The 22,122-nt window shown below is 54.1% G+C and overlaps 5 protein-coding genes across 5 annotated transcripts; 3 read left to right on the top strand and 2 right to left on the bottom strand.

Annotated features, from left to right (window-relative positions):
- Window positions 1–1,373: 1,373 nt before the first annotated feature.
- LOC121875539 (small nuclear ribonucleoprotein-associated protein B'-like) lies at window positions 1,374–1,847 on the bottom strand. Its single transcript, XM_042380120.1, has one exon. It carries the CDS (start codon window positions 1,845–1,847, stop codon window positions 1,374–1,376), a length of 474 nt encoding a protein of 157 aa, XP_042236054.1.
- A 2,132-nt stretch (window positions 1,848–3,979) lies between these two features.
- LOC121875538 (basic salivary proline-rich protein 2-like) lies at window positions 3,980–5,563 on the top strand. The gene is made up of 3 exons (XM_042380119.1): window positions 3,980–4,080; window positions 4,150–4,675; window positions 5,129–5,563. Exons 1-3 carry the CDS (start codon window positions 3,980–3,982, stop codon window positions 5,561–5,563), a joined length of 1,062 nt encoding a protein of 353 aa, XP_042236053.1.
- A 2,133-nt stretch (window positions 5,564–7,696) lies between these two features.
- Window positions 7,697–9,133, top strand: LOC121875537 (translation initiation factor IF-2-like). The gene has a single exon (XM_042380118.1). The coding sequence runs from the start codon at window positions 7,697–7,699 to the stop codon at window positions 9,131–9,133; it is 1,437 nt and encodes a 478-aa protein (XP_042236052.1).
- A 148-nt stretch (window positions 9,134–9,281) lies between these two features.
- LOC121875536 (basic salivary proline-rich protein 1-like) lies at window positions 9,282–9,800 on the top strand. The gene has a single exon (XM_042380117.1). It carries the CDS (start codon window positions 9,282–9,284, stop codon window positions 9,798–9,800), a length of 519 nt encoding a protein of 172 aa, XP_042236051.1.
- Window positions 9,801–9,978: 178 nt separating this feature from the next.
- Window positions 9,979–20,982, bottom strand: LOC121875535 (basic salivary proline-rich protein 3-like). The gene is made up of 2 exons (XM_042380116.1): window positions 20,882–20,982; window positions 9,979–10,303 (listed from the first exon to the last, which is right to left on the bottom strand). The coding sequence occupies exons 1-2, from the start codon at window positions 20,980–20,982 to the stop codon at window positions 9,979–9,981; spliced, it is 426 nt and encodes a 141-aa protein (XP_042236050.1).
- Window positions 20,983–22,122: the final 1,140 nt, after the last annotated feature.

The following is a 22,122-nucleotide window of genomic DNA, read 5'->3' as shown; positions in this document are numbered from 1 at the left end:
CATCGCCTGCAAGGGCACTTTCAGGGAAGGTGGAGCCCCAATAGGCCCTGCCAGAGGCTGTAGCACTCCTAAGGCCTCTTTCAGGGGCTGTGGCGCCCCCAGGTCTCTCTCAGGAGCAGCGGCGCCCTCAAGGGCCCTCCCAAAAGCGGCGGATCCCTTAGGGGCCCTACCATTAGCTGTGGCACCCCCACGACGTCTTCCAGGAACTGTGGAGTCCCCCGTGCCCTCCCAAGGGCGGCGGCGCCCCCTGGGGCCCTCCCACGGTTGGTGGGGCTCCCAGGGGCCCTCCCAGAGGCGGCGGCAATCCCAGGGGCCTTATTAGAGGCGGCCCATCGCAGGATCCCTTTTGCTTCCTTGGTTGTGGTGTCGTACATATTGCGTATGAACAGCAATCCCTTACTTAACTGTGATTGGTGGACTAAAATGTAAATCCACCAAATAACAGCCAATAGGAGAACAGAGCAGTCAGTCAGCATAACACCCCAACTTATGTTTTCCTGTTCGATATTTATTCTCCTTCACATTGTTCATGAGGAAGATGATACTGGAAATGTTGTGGGCGGTGTATTTATTTAACGTCATATCTCCCATTGTTCTAAATAGTGCAGAACCAACTGCCCCAGGGGCCCTACGGGGTCAGCGTTCCCTGGAGCCCTCCCATTTGCCCTAACAGGTGCGACGCTCGCAAGGGCATTCCCAGGGGCAACAGAGCACCCAGCGGCCCTTCCACGGGCAGTGGCTTCCCCAAGGGCCCAACTTAGGGTTGCCGGCGCTCCCCGGGCCCCTCTCAGGGGCAACGGCGCCCCCAGGGGTCCCTGTCAGGGGCTGTGGTATCCTCAGGGCCTCTTCCAGAGGCTCTGGCGTCCCCAGGGCCCTCCTAGGGGCGGCGGCGCTCCCTGGGACATTCCCAAGAGCAGCGGGTCGTCTGGGGCTCTCCTTAGGGGTGGATATGCTCTCCTGGACCCTCTCAGGGGCAGCGACGCCCCAAGGGACCCATGACATGGGCTGTGACGTCCCAAGCGGCCCTATTAAGGGCAATGGCGCCCAGGGGTCCTTCCAGGGGCGTGGACGCTCCCAAGGGACCTCCCAGATGCTGAGGTGGTACTAGGAGCCCTCACAAGGGTGGCGGCGTCTTTAGGGGCCCTACCACAGGGAGCGGGTTCTCCTTAGGGGTGGCGGCGTCCCAGGGACCCTGCCGGGGCAGTGGCGCCCCCATGTCCCACCATTGGCCGGCGAACCTGCAAGGACCCTCCCAGGGGTGGTGGTGGCCCCACGAGCCTTCCAGGGGCGACGGCGCACCCGGGGGCCTTACCAGGGACGGCAGCACCCCCATGGGCCCTCTCTATGGGTGGCAACGTCCCTAGAGGCCCTTTTCAAGGCCGGCGGTGCCTCCAAAGACCCTCCCAAGGGCAGTCGTGACCCCAAGGGCCCTGCCATGGCGGCGACGCTCCCAGGAGCCCTGCCTGGGGCGGCATCGCCTGCAAGGGCACTTTCAGGGAAGGTGGAGCCCCAATAGGCCCTGCCAGAGGCTGTAGCACTCCCAAGGCCTCTTCCAGGGGCTGTGGCGCCCCCAGGTCTCTCTCAGGAGCAGCGGCGCCCTCAAGGGCCCTCCCAAAAGCGGCGGATCCCTTAGGGGCCCTACCATTAGCTGTGGCACCCCCCAGGACCTCTTCCACGAACTGTGGAGTCCCCCGTGCCCTCCCAAGGGCGGCGGCGCCCCCTGGGGCCCTCCCACGGTTGGTGGGGCTCCCAGGGGCCCTCCCAGAGGCGGCGGCGATCCCAGGGGCCCTATTAGAGGCGGCCCCTCGCAGGATCCCTTTTGCTTCCTTGGTTGTGGTGTCGTACATATTGCGTACGAACAGCAATCCCTTACTTAACTGTGATTGGTGGACTAAAATGTAAATCCACCAAATAACAGCCAATAGGAAAACAGAGCAGTCAGTCAGCACAACACCCCAACTTATGTTTTCCTGTTCGATATTTATTCTCCTTCACATTGTTCATGAGGAAGATGATACTGGAAATGTTGTGGGCGGTGTCTTTATTTAACGTCATATCTCCCATTGCTCTAAATAGTGCAGAACCAACTGCCCCAAGGGCCCTACGGTGTCAACACTCCCTGGAGCCCTCCCATTTGCCCTAACAGGTGCGGCGCTCGCAGGGGCATTCCCAGGGGCAACAGCGCACCCAGCGGCCCTTCCAGGGGCAGTGGCTTCCCCAAGGGCCCAACTTAGGGGTGCCGGCGCTCCCCGGGGCCCTCTCAGGGGCAACGGCGGCCACAGGTGTCCCTGTCAGGGGCTGTGGTATCCTCAGGGCCTATTCCAGAGGGTCTGGCGTCCGCAGGGTCCTCCTAGGCGCGGCGGCGCCCCGTGGGGCCCTCCCAAGGGCAGCAGGGCCCCTGGGGCTCTCCTTTGGGGTGGAGAAGCTCTCCTGGACCCTCTCAAGGGCAGCGACGCCCCAAGGGGCCCCTGACATGGGCTGTGACGTCTCAAGGGGCCCTATTAGGGCGATGGCGCCCCAGGAGTCTTCCAAGGGGCGTGGACGCTCCCAAGGGACCTCCCAGATGCTGAGGCGGTACTAGGAGCCCTCAAAGGGTGGCGGCGTCTTTAGGGGCCCTACCACGGGAGGCGGGTCCTCCTTAGGGGTGGCGGCAATCCCAGGGACCCTGCCAGGGGCAGTGGCCCCCCCCAGGGGCCATCCCACGGGTGGGGGCGCCCCCAAAGTCCCACCATTGGCCGGCGAACCTGCAAGGACCCTCCCAGGGGTGGTGGTGGCCCCACGAGCCTTCCAGGGGCGACGGCGCACCCGGGGGCCTTACCAGGGACGGCAGCACCCCCATGGGCCCTCTCTATGGGTGGCAACGTCCCTAGAGGCCCTTTTCAAGGCCGGCGGTGCCTCCAAAGGCCCTCCCAAGGGCAGTCGTGACCCCAAGGGCCCTGCCAGGGGCGGCGACGCTCCCAGGAGCCCTGCCTGGGGCGGCATCGCCTGCAAGGGCACTTTCAGGGAAGGTGGAGCCCCTATAGGCCCTGCCAGAGGCTGTAGCACTCCCAAGGCCTCTTCCAGGGGCTGTGGCGCCCCCAGGTCTCTCTCAGGAGCAGCGGCGCCCTCAAGGGCCCTCCCAAAAGCGGCGGATCCCTAAGGGGCCCTACCATTAGCTGTGGCACCCCCAGGACCTCTTCTAGAAACTGTGGAGTCCCCCGTGCCCTCCCAAGGGCGGCGGCGCCCCCTGGGGCCCTCCCACGGTTGGTGGGGCTCCCAGGGGCCCTCCCAGAGGCGGCGGCGTTCCCAGGGGCCCTATTAGAGGCGGCCCCTCGCAGGATCCCTTTTGCTTCCTTGGTTGTGGTGTCGTACATATTGCGTACGAACAGCAATCCCTTACTTAACTGTGATTGGTGGACTAAAATGTAAATCCACCAAATAACAGCCAATAGGAGAACAGAGCAGTCAGTCAGCATAACACCCCAACTTATGTTTTCCTGTTCGATATTTATTCTCCTTCACATTGTTCATGAGGAAGATGATACTGGAAATGTTGTGGGCGGTGTATTTATTTAACGTCATATCTCCCATTGTTCTAAATAGTGCAGAACCAACTGCCCCAGGGGCCCTACGGGGTCAGCGTTCCCTGGAGCCCTCCCATTTGCCCTAACAGGTGCGACGCTCGCAAGGGCATTCCCAGGGGCAACAGAGCACCCAGCGGCCCTTCCACGGGCAGTGGCTTCCCCAAGGGCCCAACTTAGGGTTGCCGGCGCTCCCCGGGCCCCTCTCAGGGGCAACGGCGCCCCCAGGGGTCCCTGTCAGGGGCTGTGGTATCCTCAGGGCCTCTTCCAGAGGCTCTGGCGTCCCCAGGGCCCTCCTATGGGCGGCGGCGCTCCCTGGGACATTCCCAAGAGCAGCAGGTCGTCTGGGGCTCTCCTTAGGGGTGGATATGCTCTCCTCGACTCTCTCAGGGGCAGTGACGCCCCAAGGGACCCATGACATGGGCTGTGACGTCCCAAGCGGCCCTATTAAGGGCAATGGCGCCCAGGGGTCCTTCCAGGGGGATGGACGCTCCCAAGGGACCTCCCAGATGCTGAGGTGGTACTAGGAGCCCTCACAAGGGTGGCGGCGCCTTTAGGAGCCCTACCACAGGAGGCGGGTTCTCCTTAGGGGTGGCGGCGATCCCAGGGTCCCTGCCAGGGGCAGTGGCGCCCCCAATGTCCCACCATTGGCCGGCGAACCTGCAAGGACCCTCCCAGGGGTGGTGGTGGCCCCACGAGCCTTCCAGGGGCGACGGCGCACCCGGGGGCCTTACCAGGGACGGCAGCACCCCCATGGGCCCTCTCTATGGGTGGCAACGTCCCTAGAGGCCCTTTTCAAGGCCGGCGGTGCCTCCAAAGACCCTCCCAAGGGCAGTCGTGACCCCAAGGGCCCTGCCAGGGGCGGCGACGCTCCCAGGAGCCCTGCCTGGGGCGGCATCGCCTGCAAGGGCACTTTCAGGGAAGGTGGAGCTCCAATAGGCCCTGCCAGAGGCTGTAGCACTCCCAAGGCCTCTTCCAGGGGCTGTGGCGCCCCCAGGTCTCTCTCAGGAGCAGCGGCGCCCTCAAGGGCCCTCCCAAAAGCGGCGGATCCCTTAGGGGCCCTACCATTAGCTGTGGCACCCCCAGGACCTCTTCCAGGAACTGTGGAGTCCCCCGTGCCCTCCCAAGGGCGGCGGCGCCCCCTGGGGCCCTCCCACGGTTGGTGGGGCTCCCAGGGGCCCTCCCAGAGGCGGCGGCGATCCCAGGGGCCCTATTAGAGGCGGCCCCTCGCAGGATCCCTTTTGCTTCCTTGGTTGTGGTGTCGTACATATTGCGTACGAACAGCAATCCCTTACTTAACTGTGATTGGTGGACTAAAATGTAAATCCACCAAATAACAGCCAATAGGAGAACAGAGCAGTCAGTCAGCATAACACCCCAACTTATGTTTTCCTGTTCGATATTTATTCTCCTTCACATTGTTCATGAGGAAGATGATACTGGAAATGTTGTGGGCGGTGTATTTATTTAACGTCATATCTCCCATTGTTCTAAATAGTGCAGAACCAACTGCCCCAGGGGCCCTACGGGGTCAGCACTCCCTGGAGCCCTCCCATTTGCCCTAACAGGTGCGGCGCTCGCAGGGGCATTCCCAGGGGCAACAGCGCACCCAGCGGCCCTTCCAGGGGCAGTGGCTTCCCCAAGGGCCCAACTTAGGGGTGCCGGCGCTCCCCGGGGCCCTCTCAGGGGCAACGGCGGCCACAGGTGTCCCTGTCAGGGGCTGTGGTATCCTCAGGGCCTATTCCAGAGGGTCTGGCGTCCGCAGGGTCCTCCTAGGCGCGGCGGCGCCCCGTGGGGCCCTCCCAAGGGCAGCAGGGCCCCTGGGGCTCTCCTTTGGGGTGGAGAAGCTCTCCTGGACCCTCTCAAGGGCAGCGACGCCCCAAGGGGCCCCTGACATGGGCTGTGACGTCTCAAGGGGCCCTATTAGGGCGATGGCGCCCCAGGAGTCTTCCAAGGGGCGTGGACGCTCCCAAGGGACCTCCCAGATGCTGAGGCGGTACTAGGAGCCCTCACAAGGGTGGCGGCGTCTTTAGGAGCCCTACCACGGGAGGCGGGTCCTCCTTAGGGGTGGCGGCAATCCCAGGGACCCTGCCAGGGGCAGTGGCCCCCCCCAGGGGCCATCCCACGGGTGGGGGCGCCCCCAAAGTCCCACCATTGGCCGGCGAACCTGCAAGGACCCTCCCAGGGGTGGTGGTGGCCCCACGAGCCTTCCAGGGGCGACTGCGCACCCAGGGGCCTTACCAGGGACGGCAGCACCCCCATGGGGCCTCTCTATGGGTGGTAACGTCTCTAGAGGCCCTTTTCAAGACCAGCGATGCCTCCAAAGACCCTCCCAAGGGCAGTTGTGACCCCAAGGGCCCTGCCAGGGGCGGCGACGCTCCCAGGAGCCCTGCTAGGGCGGCATCGCCCGCAGGGTCACTTTCGGGGTCGGTTGAGCCCCAAGGGGCCCTGCCTGGGGCTGTAGCACTCCAAGGGCCTCTTCCAGGGGCTGTCGCGCCCCCAGGGGCCCTGCCAGGGGCTGTAGCACTCCCAGGGCCTCTTCCAGGGGCTGTCGCACCCCCAGGGCATTCTCAGGAGCCGTGGCGCCCTCAAGGGCATTCCTAAAACCGGCGGATCCCTTCGGGGCCCTACCAGGAGCTGTGACACCCCCAGGACCTCTTCCAGGGGCTGTGGAGCCCCGAGGGGCCCTCCCATGGTTGGCGGGGCTCCCAGAAGCCCTCCCAGAGGCGGCAGCGATCCCAGGGGCCCTATTAGAGGCGGCCCCTCGCAGGATCCCTTTTGCTTCCTTGGTTGTGGTGTCGTACATATTGCATACTACCGGCAATCCCATACTTAACTCTGATTGGTGGACTAAAATGTAAATCCACCAAATAACAGCCAATAGGAGAACAGAGCAGTCAGTCAGCACAACACCCCAACTTATGTTTTCCTGTTCGATATTTATTCTCCTTCACATTGTTCATGAGGAAGATGATACTGGAAATGTTGTGGGCGGTGTATTTATTTAACGTCATATCTCCCATTGTTCTAAATAGTGCAGAACCAACTGCCCCAGGGGCCCTACGGGGTCAGCGTTCCCTGGAGCCCTCCCATTTGCCCTAACAGGTGCGGCGCTCGCAAGGGCATTCCCAGGGGCAACAGCGCACCCAGCGGCCCTTCCAGGGGCAGTGGCTTCCCCAAGGGCCCAACTTAGGGGTGCCGCCGCTCCCCGGGGCCCTCTCAGGGGCAACGGCGGCCACAGGTGTCCCTGTCAGGGGCTGTGGTATCCTTAGGGCCTCTTCCAGAGGCTCTGGCGTCCCCAGGGCCCCCCTAGGGGCGGCAGCGTCCCCTGGGACCCTCCCAAGGGCAGCGGGGCCCCTGGGGCTCTCCTTAGGGGTGGAGACGCTTTCCTGGACCCTCTCAGGGGCAGCGCTTCCTAGGGTCCTCCCATTTTCCCTACCAGGTGCGTCGCTCCCAGTGGCATTTCCAGGATTGACGGCGCACCTAGTGGCCCTTCCACGGGCAGCAGCACCCCCAGAGGCCCAATGGTGGCGAGACTCCCAGGGGGATTCCCAGGGGCGACAGTACACCCGGTGGCCCTCACAAGGGCAGCGGCGTTCCCTGTAGCCCAACTAAGGGGTGGCGGCGCTCCCCGGGGCCCTGCCAGGGGATGTGGCGCCCCCAGAAGCCATCCCAGGGACCCTCCCAGATGCTGAGGCGTTACTCGGGCTCCTCCCAAGGAAAGCGGCGCCCTCAGAGGCCCTCAGAGGTTTGCGGGGACTCCAGCGCCTGCCAGGGTCAGTGGCGCCCCAGGGTGCCATTCCAAGAACGGCGGCGCCCCCAGGGGCCATCCCACGGGTGGTGGTGCCCCCAACAGCCCACCCAAGGGTGGTGTTGCCCCCAGAGGCCCTCCCAGGTGTGGTGGCTCTTCCAGGGGCCTCACAGGGGCGACGGCGCAACTAGGGGCCCTACCATGGGCGGCAGCACCTCCAAGGGCCCTCTCTATGGGTGGTAACGTCTCTAGGGGCCCTCTCAATGGCGGCGGCTCTCCTAAGAAGGGCCTCCCAGGGGCAACGGTACACGCAATAGCTCCTTCAATGGACTGCAGCACCCTAGGGGTCGTCCCTAGGTGTTGTAGTTAACCTAAGGGCCTTTCCATGGTCGGCTGCGCCCCCAAAGACCTTCCCAGGGGAAGTGGCACCCCCAGACGCCTTTCTATGGCTGACGTTGTCCCTCCCAAGGGCGGAGACGCTTTCAGGGTCCCTCCCAGGCGCTGGGGCTCGGCCAGGGGCCCATCCAAGGGCTGTGGCACCGCCAGGGGCTCTCCCTGTTGCGCAGTCGCCACTAGGGGCCCTCACATGGGCAACGGTGCATCTAAGGGTCCCTCCCAACGGCGGTGGCGTCTCCAGGGGCCTTCCTTATGGGTAGCGGTGACCCCAACGTCTGTGCTCAGGGCGGTTGCACCCCCAGGGGAAAACCCACGGACGGTGGCGGCACCAGCGGCCCTTGTAGGGGCAGCGCCGCCTCCAGGGGACCTCCCAGTGGTGGCAGGGATCCCAGGGACCATCCTAGGGGTCGCGGTGCCCCCAGAGGCCCACCCACTTGCGGCGGCGCCTCCATGGGCCCTCCCTGGGCCGTCGGTGCCCCCAAGAGCTCTCCCAGGAGCGATGGTTTCTCCAGTGGCCCTCCTAGGACGACGGTGCACCCAGGGGCTCTCGCAGGGGCTGCAGCACCTCCGGGGGCCCTCCCTAGGGGTGGTAGTAGCCCTAGAAAACCTCACAGGGGCTGTGGCGACCCAAGAGGCCCTGCCAGGGGCGACGGTGCTTCCATGGGCCTTCTCAAGGGCTTTGGCACCTTCAGGGGCCCTCCCAGAAGCGGCGGTGCCGCCAGGGGTTCTCCGAGGGGTGGTCGCACCCCCAGGGACCTTCACGGGAACGACAACGCTACCAGTGGCTCTCCCAGCAGTGGCATCCCCCTCAGGGGCCCTCTCAAGATCTGCGGCGACCCCAGGGCCCCTCCCAAGGGCGGTAGCGCCCCAAGGGGGCTCCGCCACCGTCGGCGGTGCCCCCAGGGGCTCTCCCAGGGGTGGTGGTTCCCCCAGGGATCCTCGTAGTGGCGGTGGCTCCCCCATGGACCATTCGCAGGGCGGTAGCGCCCCAAGGGTATCTCCCAGTGGTGGCGGCGGCGCCCGCAGGGGTCTTCTCATGAGGGTGGCGTCCCCAAGATGCCCTCCCAGGGGTTGTGGTGCCTTCAAGGACACTCCCAGTGATGATAGTGCCTCGAGAGTCCCTTCTAGGCACGGTAGTGCCCCCAGGGACCTTCCCAGGGTCCGTAACGTCCCCAGGGAATATCCCAGGGACCCTCCCAGGGTCGGTAACGTCCACAGGGAATATCCCAGGGACCCTCACAGGGTTGGCAGCCTCCTCAGGGACTCTCCCAGCAGTTGCAGCACCGCCCAGGGGCCCTTCCAGGGGTGGTGGAGCCCCCAGGAACTCGCCCAAAGCCGATGGGGCCCCCAGGGACCCTCTCAGGGGCGGCTAGGCCCCCAGAATCCCTCCCACAGGCGATGGCGCCTCCAGAGACCCTCCCAGTGACCCTCTCAGGTGCGGCGGGGTCCCGAGAGACCCCCTCATAATCGACGGCCCCCCCAGGGACTTTCCCAGGGAAGGCGGCGACCCCAAGGAACCTCCCAGGGGCTGTGACGCCCCTCTCAAGGGCTTCAGCTACTCCAGGGACCCTTCCATGGAGGTTGGTACACCCAGGGACCTTTCCAGCTGCGGCAGCGCCCCCAAGGGCCCTCCCAATGATGCTGGCGCCTTTGGGGACCTTCCCGGCGGCATTGGTACCACCAGCAACGGTAGCGCATCCAGGTGCTCTCCCAGCGGTAGCGGCGCACCCAGGAGCCATCTCAGGGGCTGCGGCACTCCCAGGGGGCCTCGTTGCGGCGATGGTGCCCGCAGGGACCCTTCCAGAAGCGGCGACGACCCCAGGGATCCTCCCAGGAGCGACGGCACCCCCAGAGACCCACCTGGGAGGGCCCCTAGGGGTGATGCGGCCGCTGCGAGGGCTCCTAGGGGCACCGTCGCCCCTGAGGGCACCGTCGCCCCTGAGGGCACCGTCGCCCCTGGGAGCCCCCCCGTCACCCATGGGATGCCCCCTGTGGGCGGCGCCGTCCCTGGGGGCGCCATAGCCCCTGTGAGGGTCTCTGGGAGCGAAGAACCTGTAGGGCCACTGGATTCAGTAGTTTTTTGCTCTATTTAGAACTCTGTGAAATCTAAGTACACCGCTCATCACATTTCCGGTATCATCGCATCCTGAGAAAGGTAACGGAGAATAATATCCAACAGGAAAACATAAGTTGTGGCATTGCGATGACTGGCTACTCTCTTCTCCTACTGGCTGTAATTTGGTGGGTTAAAATAATAGTCCACCAATCAGTTTAGTTTGGGACTGCCCTGGGTGGGTCCCTGGGGTCGCCGCTTTTATGAGGGTCCCTGGAAGGATCCCTGGGGGTGCCGCCGCCCCTGGAAAGGTCACTGGTGGCGCCTCCACCCCTGGGGGGGTCACTGGTGGCACCGCCGCCCCTGGGAGGTTTCCCAGGGGTACCGCCATCCCTGAGAGAGTCCCAGGGGGCGCCGCCACCCCTGGAAAGGTCACTTGTGGCGCCTCCGCCCCTGAAGGGGTCACTGGTGGCACCGCCGCCCCTGGGAGGGTCGCTGGGAGCGCCACCAACCCTGGGAGGGTCCCTGGGAGCGCCACGAACCCTGGAAGGGTCCCTGGAGGTGCCGCGTGTGAGGTGGAGGCGTGCAAGGGAGGAGTGTGAGGAGGGAGGTATGTGAGAGGAGGCGTGCCAGGGGGGCGTGTGAGAGTGAGAGGGAGGCGTGTGAAGGAACCGTGAGTGATGGAACAGGAAGAACACAAGACCGTATATAAACGTGACCAACCACGCCCTCACCTCACAAATACCTCAGTCCTCCCTGCACTTTTTTTTTATTTTTTTACATTTTCTTTTTTTTTACTTCCTATTTCTTTCACGGTTCCTCTTCATTCTTTTTTAGTGACTATATTTTTATCTATTATTCTTATCATCATTATTCAACTTCTTCTAAACTTTATATTGTCTTTTTAATTTGTTTCTTCTTTTGTTTATCTGTTATTTTTCTAGTCTAATTTATTACTTGTAATTTTTTAAGTACGTTCAATATTTATCTCTGAAACTAACCTGAACATTAAAACAAACAAACAAATAACTACATCTCTCTCTCTCTCTCTCTCTCTCTCTCTCTCTCAAAGAGTGATTTCGTGACTGTTCGTGTGGGCCGATATACACGTTCATACACACGGACGTAGACTTACACACAAATATACACATATATACACATACGCACAGAGATACGATTATTAAAATGCACAAACACACACACACACACACACACACACACACACACACACACACACACACACACACACACACACACACACACACACACACACACACACACACACACACACACACACACACACACACACACACACACACACACACTACATCCTTGACCACCGAAGGGTCAAGACGTACCTGGCGCTCCTCTCGGAGCAGCCAGGTCAACTGTTATGTTGGCCCATACCAACTCCCTCCCCTGAACCCTCCTCCCCACCGGAATATCAACAAGTTCACGCCAGAAGTTACTATTTCATTTAGGAAAGAAATGGAACCAGTGTTAAACAGAGGTGAACAGTGGTGAACAGTGCTTAAGTCAGTGAGAACAACTCAACAGTAACAGTGGTACCCAAGTTGACCTTTCACACAGTGAGGTCCCAGGTACCCAGTGATAACGGCCCGTGAGACCCAACTACCAGCGATGTGTTAATCCGTCTACGATAGGAAGGCCTGGAACCACACCTCACTCATATAACACCATCTGTGAGGGAATTACTACACCATGTGAGGCCCCTCATAACACCATATGTGAAGGAGTTACTACACCACGTGAGGCCCCTCATAACACCATCTGTGAGGGAATTACTACACCACGTGAGGCCCCTCATAACACCATCTGTGAGGGAATTACTACACCACGTGAGGCCCCTCATAACACCATCTGTGAGGGAATTACTACACCACGTGAGGCCCCTCATAACACCATCTGTGAGGGAATTACTACACCACGTGAGGCCCCTCATAACACCATCTGTGAGGGAATTGCTACACCACGTGGGGCCCCTCATAACACCATCTGTGAGGGAATTACTACACCACGTGAGGCCCCTCATAACACCATCTGTGAGGGATTAACACCACTACACCACGTGAGGCCCTCATAACACCATCTGTGAGGGAATTACTACACCACGTGAGGCCCCTCATAACACCATCTGTGAGGGAACTACTACACCACGTGAGGTCCCTCCTAACACCATCTGGGAGGGAGTTACTACACTACGTTTTTGCTGTTCAACACCTACATTAATCTGTATGTTCACTGTATGTTCCTTTACCTTTCTCTAATGAAGGCTTTTGTTAAACCACCAATGTATGTAATAAGTCATTTATGCCCAATGTATATTTTCAGCCTTCGGGCTGCAGAACTTTTTCAATAAACCGTTAATTATTATTATTATTATTATTATTACACACACACACACACATCACTTTCCCCCACACAAAACACACAATGTAGCCCGGCAAATAACGCACATATCATTACATAACATTACGCTTTCATGCTGAGTACAGGAGGCACGGAGGTCACGGAGGCCACGGAATTAGTACCGTCAGGAGGCCACGGAATTGTCCGGTCACGGGGCCACCGAGTTATCCGGTCAAGAGAACGGATATCCGGCCATCAGGAACGGATTAGGCAACGGTGTGGGAGCGAATGATGAGGAGAGGGTGTGGGAGGGGGAGTGGGAGGGAGGAGGAGGTGGGAGGGAAGGGGAGGAGGAAGGGAGTTGGAAGGGAGGGAGGGAGGGAGTGGGAGGGAGGGAGGGGAGGGAGGGAGGTGGGAAGGAGGGAGGGAGTGGGAAGGAGGGGAGGGAGAGGGAGTGGGAGGGAGGGAGTGGGAGGGATGGGGAGGAGGAGGGGAGTGGGAGAGGGAAGGGGAGGAGGAAGGGGAAAGAGGGAAGGGGAGAGAGGTTGGGGAGGCTAGTGTTGCGATAATGCCTCGGCCTCTCCCTTCCTATCTTCTCCCTCCTTATCTCCCCCTCTCCCTCACCCCTACCATGCTCCTTTCTCCCTCTCCTACCCCCTCCCACCTCCTCAGTTGCTCCCCCCCTTCACCATTCACCCCCCTCATCCTCACCCTCCCTCCCCCCTTGTCACGTTCCTTGTTGCTGTGACCTGAGGTTATAGCACAGAAAGGGAGGGGAGGGAGGGGGAGGGGAGGGAGGGGGGGAGGGAGGGAGGTTACACCCAACACTTACCTCCAAGAGTCTCCCCAGCAGACAGTGTTGAAATAACTAAATTGTGGACACACACACACACACACACACACTGTGACACCACCCCACACCACACGGTGTCCCCATGACCACGTGAGGTCCTTCAAATCAACACCTACAGACGAGTTACTGAACCATGAGGCCTATGTGACCTCACACAGCATGGCAAGAGACCAGCCCGGACCATCAACTGTAAACTATAATAATTTGTATGTTCAATTCATGTTCCTTCTCCTTTCAGTAGTGAAAGCTTTTGTTAAGCGACCCACCCACCCCATGTCTTTGTATGTAATAAGTTATTTTTTTCTAATGTATATTTTCAGCCTTCGGGCTGCAGAACTTTTTCAATAAACCGTTAATTATTATTATTATTATTATTATTATTATTATTATTATTATTATTATTATTATTACACACACACACACACACACACACACACACACACACACACACACACACACACTGTGACACCGTTCTTCGTCTTGCTTTTCATCTTGAATATTAGTTTTAGTATTATGAATTTCCTTGATGTATGTATGTATGTATGTATGTATGTATGTATGTATGTATGTATTGCTAGTCAGTAGTCAATTCTACATAAAAAAATCTCTATCTATCACTCTAAACTTACACACCTGATTAATTATCTATCAATCAACTCCTACACACCTGGGCATCTATCTATCACACATACCTACATACCTTAGGAACTATTAATTAATCCTAAATACCTATACCTTGTAAAGCTCGTATGTCTCTAAGTTACAACACCTTCTAAAAGCCAACATCCTAAACAGCCAGCACCTTGAAGTACCTGTCTCTAGATATACACAGGCACAGTATTCCTCAGACCTCACCTGGATCAGTTACGGGAGAAACCCTCACACATTCTGAAATTCCTCTTCTCACTTATTGGCCCCATGGAAACTTAAGACGTGACCGTATCTCCGTTATCTCCCTCACTTCTCTACCTACCTCCCTCTCTACCTACCTCCCTTCCCTACCCACACACACCCAATCATCACACTAACCGCGGCCTCAGGAAACTATCGCCTCTAACTATAAACCTGGAGTAAAAAAAAATAAAAAATAGAAGCAGAACAACAATTACGCTGGCAATCATTTGGGTTATTTTAGCGAGATATAAATTCTGATAGGGTTCACCTCCTTTGATCTTAAGAGCGGAACGTTTTTGGTGTGTTTATTGTTTGGAAATCTTTGGAGGCTTGTTGGGAGATTGTTATGACGATCAGGGGTGGGGGGGGGAGGGGTGTGGTTACCGACGGGTGTGGGTGATTTGTGTGGTGGTGGGGAGGTGGAGGGTTGGAGAAAGGGGGAGGGTAAGGGGAGGGGGGTGATAAACGGATCAGAGAAGAGAGTAAGTTGGGGAAAGTAATTGGAGTGGGTTAGAGAGGGGATGAGAGGTGTTGCGAAGGAAGGAGATGGGAGGAAAGGAAGGAAGGAAGGAAGTAAAAGGGAAAGGAGAAGGAGAGGATGAATAGGTAAGAAAAGACAGAATAGGAGGAAGAGTTTTACAGGATGTCTCAGAAAAATTTTTGAAAACTTCGTGAGGACAATGTTACGAAAATATTTAACCAAGTGTGTGTACATTTTGCTAAGACACACTCCACGTATTACACAAATCATCTGGAAGAACACCCCCTCCCTCCCATCCCATTACCTCCAGGGCTCATAATATCCTCATCCTAGATACACCCTACTCCTCTATCCTCCATCTGTCCAATCCTTCAATTCCCTCAACTAGGGAGCTTTCTACTGTCTAACCCTGTCTCTCTAGTACTCAGGGGTACCATAGGGATCAGGTAGAATAAATACTCCTCTGTTTTCGTTTAGTTCCATCCTAATTCCATCCTTGAGTTTTATTTCTCCTTTCCCTCGTTTAGGATATCACCTTCTCACCAATCCTTCATTTACGTAGAATACTCCTTTCCTATCCATCCTCCATCCTCCACTATTCCCTCATTTCTCAAGTCAAGGATTCTATCAGCCATCCTTAATTATCCTTCACCTCCTTCATTCTAATTCATTGCAGTTCATCCTTATCTTCTGCTATCTTTCATCTCCCTCTTCTAGGACCCTCAGAATCCATACCCCATTCATCCTCCATCTATCCTTCATCTATCCTTCATCCATCATCCATCTATCCTCTATCTAGCCTTCATCCATCTATCCTCTATCTAGCCTTCATCCATTCTCCATTAATCCCCCCACACTCATTCTCCACCTATCCTCCACCTATCCTGAACAGCACGATCACGCCGAGTCACTCATCCTCCTCTTGCCTCATCCTCCTCTCATCCTGATTCGTATCTTCACCTAATCGTTAATAACTATTCTTGTTCCTGATAATATATTCTATACTTTCACTCTGGATGTAAAGATTTAATATTCTTAATTTATTTCTCCTGATTTATGCCATTATTATCTTCTTAATGATAACTTCGGCATTAAATTTGGATATATTTAGATTTATAACATCAATGAAAATATATTTATTTCTCCTATAGTTATCTTGCCTTTTGAGGTATGTGTATGTATAATATTTCAATTTATTCAGTATACACTTTTTTATAGGTATTAGGTACTGTAATTTCATACTTTTTTATACTTTTTTTGTAAGTAGTTAATTTTTTTTTCAAGTGAAGTTAAAGGATTTTTTTTCTCTATTTTTAACTTTGTATTTTTCATTTTTGTTTATTTATGTAATTTATTTTATGGTAATCTATTTCATCATCAGTTCCTATAGCAGAGAGAGTCTTTTATAATCATTTTCTTTATCAACTTAATGACAGACAGACAGACAGACAGATAGACATACTGTGAAGGACATCAATAAATCTATCTACAGTATGAGGTTATTCAAGCATTAACACTGTCTTTAACCCGAGTCAACACTGTCTTTAACCTAGGTCGACACTGTCTTTAACCTAGGTCGACACTGTCTTTAACCTAAGTCGACACTGTCTTTAACCTAAGTACACTGTCTTTTAGTCGACACTGTCTTTAACCTAGGTCGACACTGTCTTTAACCTAGGTCGACACTGTCTTTAACCTAAGTCGACACTGTCTTTAACCTAGGTCGACACTGTCTTTAACCTAAGTCGACACTGTCTTTAACCTAGGTCGACACTGTCTTTAACCTAGGTCGACACTGTCTTTAACCTAGGTCGACACTGTCTTCAGTTTGTTTTACGTTCGACATCAAAACAGTGAACAGCGAGTCTTGTTATTTGTGTCCCTCTGAGACACATGACGAGCGAGTGGGTGAGAGGCTTGGAGAGGGAGGGAGAGGTAGGAGGAAAGGGATAGGGAGGGAGGAGGGAGGGACAAGGGGAGAGGGATGGAGGAGAGGGAGAGAGAGAGAGAGACACAGGGAGAGAAAATAATAACCCTTGCTTAATCTTCTCCAGCCAACCCCTCCCTCACAACACCATCCACCGACGCCCTTCAAAGTGCTTGAAATTACTAGTATTGTGTAGCTCCCAAGGCGAAGTCCTTGTCCAATCAAGGACCTCCAGGCCAGTCCTCTTGACCAATCCAACGACGTCACACAAATATAAGCCAATCAGAGAATCTTTTGTAAATATAGGCCAATCAAGGACCCTCTTGCAAACCTATCGCATCCAGTCAGCACGATTTTTGCGTTCTTTTAAGGATCACACAAAAGAAAAAAAAATTACCGTCAGATATCCGTGAAGTAATTCCTCAGCGAGCAATAACTGTTACGATACAGCGTGTAGGATGTTATCAGGCGGATCACACGGGCGGAGGAGGCGACTGTCATAATTAATAACATCTTGCATGTATTAGCAAAAAGGTGTAATGGCCAATTTCTGCATCGAGGTTTATCTTAAAGGTTAGGGAGGGCGCGTATCACACTGAGTAAGGCTTTGTCCACCTCTTTAATACGAGAATCAGATAATAACTTCATTTCTTTATCAGATAACTGACAAGAGGAAGAAAAAAAACCCGAAAGAAACTTAACTAATATATAATTTAAGAGTTTAATATAAAGGAGAAATTTTTTAAACCAAATTATAGGGTTTAAGCTAAGGATTAATTTGGAGAGATGTTAAGTGTTTTATGTGAGGTGTTGTAACGTTTTATAAAAGGTAATTATAGTTTTGTTATAACCTTATTTTACATCAGATTAGGTTCAGGTAATCTTATGCCGAAAATCACAGTAAAGTCAAAGTGTTATTAGAAAATATTACTTGATATAATATTTTTTTCTTCTATAGTTTACGTGTGTGTGTGTGTGTGTGTGTGTGTGTGTGTGTGTGTGTGTGTGTGTGTGTGTGTGTGTGTGTGTGTGTGTGTGTGTGTGTGTGTGTGTGTGTGAAGATATAAGTACATGTGTGGGCATCAAGTCTTTGCTGAGGCATGGGTGTGGGCGTGGTTGTGGGTGTGGGTATGAGAGTGGGCGTGGTTGTGGGTGTGGGTATGAGAGTGGGCGTGGACATGGGCGTAGTCTTTCATGAAGTGAGCGTGATTGCTTGAGAAGGACCAGAATACAACCTTGAGGTAGTACAGGCATTAGGAATGTAACCCTGAGAAAGCCTTGATGTGAACTATTAGTGGTTGATGTGTGATGGCTTTGTGACTATGTCGATGTTATGTACGTATACATGTGTGTGTGTGTGTGTGTGTGTGTGGAAAACGCTGCCGCCGCCCCTCCCGCACTAGATGTAGCCCTCCACACGTGTAACTTCTGTGAACGACTCTGCCGGTCCCGTATCCGCCTCTTTAGTCATCTCAAAACTCACCAATGAAGGTGACATCCTAAATAACTCATATCATCGTATCATAGCTGGATGATCGTCATACTCGATTTTGAGCGACAGCAAAGTAGTAGTAGTAGTAGTAGTAGTAGTAGTAGTATGTAAGAAAATTTGTACGAGTCTACACGTGATTATCCGTACATGTGTATAGTGTACACCAATGTACGTCCGTTAATCAGTAGATAAAGACAACCGCAGCAGATACAGTGTAAATGAACATGTGTACATATTATTTAGCACAGAAGGACGAATGTGTTTCTGAAGCACTTAACTGTGCACAAGTGGGTAGTGCACAGACCTGCGTGAGTGTGCACAAGTGGGAGGTGCACAGACTGCACAAGTGGAGGTGCACAGATGCGTGAGTGTGCAGAGGTGCAATGTGCACAAGTGGGAGGTGCACAGACCTGCGTGAGTGTGCAGATTGCTGCTGCTGGAGTGCACAAGTGGGTGTGAGTGTGAGGTGTGCACAAGTGAGTGCAGGAACATTGTGCATAGACTTGCGTGAGTGTGCGTCTGTGAGTGTGCACAAGTGGTGGTGCACAGATTTGAGGTGCACAAGTGGATTGCATGAGGATTCACACGGTCTTCTACTGTGAGTAGCAGCGTGAAGGCGTGGTGATGGGGTGTGGTTAATGGTGTGGTGATGGTGATGGTGTGGTGATGGTGTGGTGATGGTGTGGTGATGGAGTGTGGTGACGTGTAGTGATGGGGTGTGTGTGGTGTGGTGGGTGGTGATGGTGTGATGGAAGTGTGGTGATGGGGTGTGGTAATGGTATGGTGGTAATGGTAGATGGTGTGGTGATGGAGTGACCAACCCGCATATCTTCACCATCCATCCCCTACCATACACACCCCATCCCCACCCACCACAACCCCCTCCTCACCCCTCTCCCTCCCCACCTCTCCCCCACCCCCCACCCACCTCTCCCTCACCCTCCCTGTCACCCATCCTCTCCTCACCTCACCCTCTCTCACCCACTCCCAACACCCCCATTCAATCTCCTCTCCTCACCCACCCCCTCCTCACCCACCCCCTCTCTTACCTCCCCATCACACGATCTCCCTCACCCACCATCTCCCCACCCCCCACACCCTCCCCCCACCCACCTCCCCTCACCCACCTCTCCCACCCACCTCCCCACCCAATCTCCGTCACCCACCCTCCCCACCCACCACACCCACCCCACCTCTCCCCTCCCCACCCACTCCCCCCCACCCACCTCTCCTCACCCACCCTCCCCTCACCCACCCTCACCCTCCCACCCTCCCTCCCCCCCCCCCCTCACCCACCCCCCCCTCCACCCACCCCCCCCCCCTCCCCCACCCACCCTTCATCCACCCCCCCTACTCCACCTCCCTCTCCCCACCTGACCCCTCCCACCCCCCCACCCCACCCCACCTCCCCCTCACCACCCCACCCCACCTCCTCCCCACCTCACCCCTCACCCCTCACCCACCCTCCCCTCACGTCACAAACAACAGCAAAAACAAGAAATGATGAGACAACCTGCGTTTTATTAACTCATCCCTTGAGACAAGAGAGAGAGAGAGAATACAGAGAGAGAGAAAGAAGAGATAGATAGTATAGATAAAGTAGAGAAAACAGACAGACAGACAGAGGGACAGAAGACACCGTATGAGAGAGGAAGCAACGTTTGGTGGTGGGAACTTTCTCATCTTTGTTACACATTGTCCTGCCATTTACAAAACTGTGTGTGTGTGTGTGTGTGTGTGTGTGTGTGTGTGTGTGTGTGTGTGTGTGTGTGTGTGTGTGTGTGTGTGTGTGTGTGTGTGTGTACAGTTACCTGCCTGCCTTACTCTCACCTGACGTCACTTAGATTATAAGATCAGGAGGGATTAAAGGTGAGACAAGAGATATATAGTTTTTGAGTGGGTGGGAGGTGGTGGGTGGAGTGGTGGGTGGGTGGAGTGGGTGGTGGGTGGGTGGGTGGGTGGGAGGGGTGGGTGAGGTGGTGGGTGGGTGTGAGTGGGTGGGTGGAGTGGGTGGGTGGGTGTGGTGGGTGGTGGGTGGGTGGGTGGGTTAGTTGGATGGTTAGTTATCTTAGTCAGTTCACCAGTCAGTCAGATTGTCAGTCAGTACAGTAAACATATATGTCAATAAATCAGTCAATCAATCAGTAAGTCAGTTAAAAATTCAGCCAGTCAGTCAGTCAATTTGCTAATCAGTCAGTCAGTCAGTCAATGTGTTAGTGAGTCAGTCAGTCAGTCAGTCAATTTGCTAATCAGTCAGTCAGTCAGTCAATTTGTTAGTGAGTGAGTCAGTCAGTCAGTCAGTCAGTCAGGAGAAATATTCACTGGTCTAATTCACTCAGTCATATTCGAGTTAGTTCCTATTTGTCTTATAATCTCACTTAATCTTACTTAATCTCGCTTCATTAATTCGAGCAAATGATTCAAATATTTTTATGTAATCAACGGAACTAATGGTAGCTCAGGTGAGAAGGAACCACAGGGCATGAATGAAACCTGTTCCTCGACACAACTGACCAACTTGAGTATAATAGTCTAGTACTGGGTGTGATGAGCCCCGGGAGAAAGAAGGAAGAAGGAGGAAGAAGAAGAAGGAAGAAGAAAGAAGGAAGGAGGGAGGAAGGAGAAGAAGAAGAAGAAGAAGAAGAAGAAGAAGAAGGAAGAAGAAGAAGAAGAAGAAGAAGAAGAAAGAAGAAAGAAGGAAGAAGCAAGAAAGAAGGAAGAAACAAGAAGAAAGAAGAAAAAGAAGAAGAAAAAGACGAAGAAGAAGAAGAAGAAGAAGTAGAAGAAGAAGAAGAATTGGTATTTCTAAAGCGTCAACCTCAATAACGAAGTAACATTCCTAGATGATAAATGCAAGTTGCACAAAATAGTTTTATTGGTAACTTTACTTAATTGTAATTTTATTATTTTCGTAGTGGATAAATTCGACAGAAAAAGGTGTAAAAAAATGATATAATTATCGAGTGTGTTGGTGTAGAGTGTGGTGGTGGAGTGTGTGTTGGTGTAGAGTGTGGTGGTGTAGAGTGTGTTGGTGTAGAGTGTGTTGGTGTAGAGTGTGTTGGTGTAGAGTGTGTGTCGGTGGAGTGTGCGGATGTGCTACTTACAAGCCATCGTAGCGGATAGCAACTCCCCGAGCTACTTCTTGCAGGAGACCACCAGGAGACCACCAGGAGACCACCAGGAGACCAAGTACTTCCTCAGGCATTACCTCATCCGGTGACTTCTAGTAATTTATATATGAAGAAAAAAAAACATCTTCAATATTGTAGTTATATCGTTCTCATTGAGCCACAGCCATTCGATCCTTGATAATTAATTTTTTCTGGGGGAAGGGAGGGAAGGGAGGGAAGGAGAGGGGAAGGGGAGGGGAGAGGGGAGAGGGGAGAGGGGATAGAGGGAGAAGGGAGAGGAGGGGGAAGGCAAGTTTTCTAACCAGTGTTCAGTTAGATGACCGGATGTCTGTCATACTTCAGAAGCGGCCCTCTCTCTCTCTCTCTCTCTCTCTCTCTCTCTCTCTCTCTCTCTCTCTCTCTCTCTCTCTCTCTCTTGAGGTACACAATTTTCCTACTTCAGTTCTCTTCATAAATTGATAGTGATTCATAATAGTTTGCTCTCCTGTTATACTTCCTGGCCAACGAGATGTATACTTACAGTTTTATTATATAACCAGATAAATTAATTTAAGTTACCATGTATTTTATTGTATTTGGTCAATACATTAATATTTGATTTATCTCGATTAAATGATGATTATTGATGTATATAACCTAATTTAAGGGGTAAGTTTTTAATGACCTTTAATTAGTTGTTAACGCGTAGTAAAAGGTTAAGTAATAATATGAAACAGGGCTTAAAATATTTCAACATAATATTTAAATAGATATTATCCTCAGACTAAGACAGACAGACACACACACACACACACACACACACACACACACACACACACACACACACACACACACACACACACACTCTACACATACTAACTTACCTTCACTTTATATATACCTGAAGAAATATTATATCATAAAACAAATAACCAATTTATCCCACGAGAAGATAACTGATAACTAGGACAGGATGAAGCAAGAACGGTGATAACTAAGACAGGGTGAAGCAAGAACAGTGATAACTAGGACAGGGTGAAGCAAGAACAGTGATAACTAAGACAGGGTGAAGCAAGAACAGTGATAACTAAGACAGGGTGAAGCAAGAACAGTGATAACTAAGACAGGGTGAAGCAAGAACAGTGATAACTAAGACAGGGTGAAGCAAGAACAGTGATAACTAAGACAGGGTGAAGCAAGAACAGTGATAACTAAACTAAGACAGGGTGAAGCAA

Source organism: Homarus americanus, unplaced genomic scaffold (assembly GCF_018991925.1).
Source record: "Homarus americanus isolate GMGI-L3 unplaced genomic scaffold, GMGI_Hamer_2.0 scaffold39158, whole genome shotgun sequence".
Classification (NCBI taxonomy): Eukaryota; Metazoa; Arthropoda; class Malacostraca; order Decapoda; family Nephropidae; genus Homarus; species Homarus americanus.
Note: the sequence above shows the minus strand (reverse complement) of the source record. Positions and strands in the feature narration are given on the sequence as shown.

What these genes read in the sequence shown, in the direction of transcription:
- LOC121875538 (XM_042380119.1), top strand. Translation starts at nt 3,980, where the DNA reads ATGGGCTGTGACGTCCCAAGCGGCCCTATTAAGGGCAATGGCGCCCAG. An exon ending in ACCTCCCAGATGCTGAGGTG is followed by an intron (nt 4,081 to 4,149) that starts GTACTAGGAGCC and finishes GGTTCTCCTTAG; the next exon opens with GGGTGGCGGCGATCCCAGGG. An exon ending in CAGGAACTGTGGAGTCCCCC is followed by an intron (nt 4,676 to 5,128) that starts GTGCCCTCCCAA and finishes TTGCCCTAACAG; the next exon opens with GTGCGGCGCTCGCAGGGGCA.
- LOC121875535 (XM_042380116.1), bottom strand. Translation starts at nt 20,982, where the DNA reads ATGCCTGAGGAAGTACTTGGTCTCCTGGTGGTCTCCTGGTGGTCTCCT. An exon ending in GCTATCCGCTACGATGGCTT is followed by an intron (nt 10,304 to 20,881) that starts GTAAGTAGCACA and finishes GGACCCTTCCAG; the next exon opens with GGTTCGTGGCGCTCCCAGGG.
- LOC121875537 (XM_042380118.1), top strand. Translation starts at nt 7,697, where the DNA reads ATGGTCGGCTGCGCCCCCAAAGACCTTCCCAGGGGAAGTGGCACCCCC.
- LOC121875536 (XM_042380117.1), top strand. Translation starts at nt 9,282, where the DNA reads ATGGAGGTTGGTACACCCAGGGACCTTTCCAGCTGCGGCAGCGCCCCC.
- LOC121875539 (XM_042380120.1), bottom strand. Translation starts at nt 1,847, where the DNA reads ATGTACGACACCACAACCAAGGAAGCAAAAGGGATCCTGCGAGGGGCC.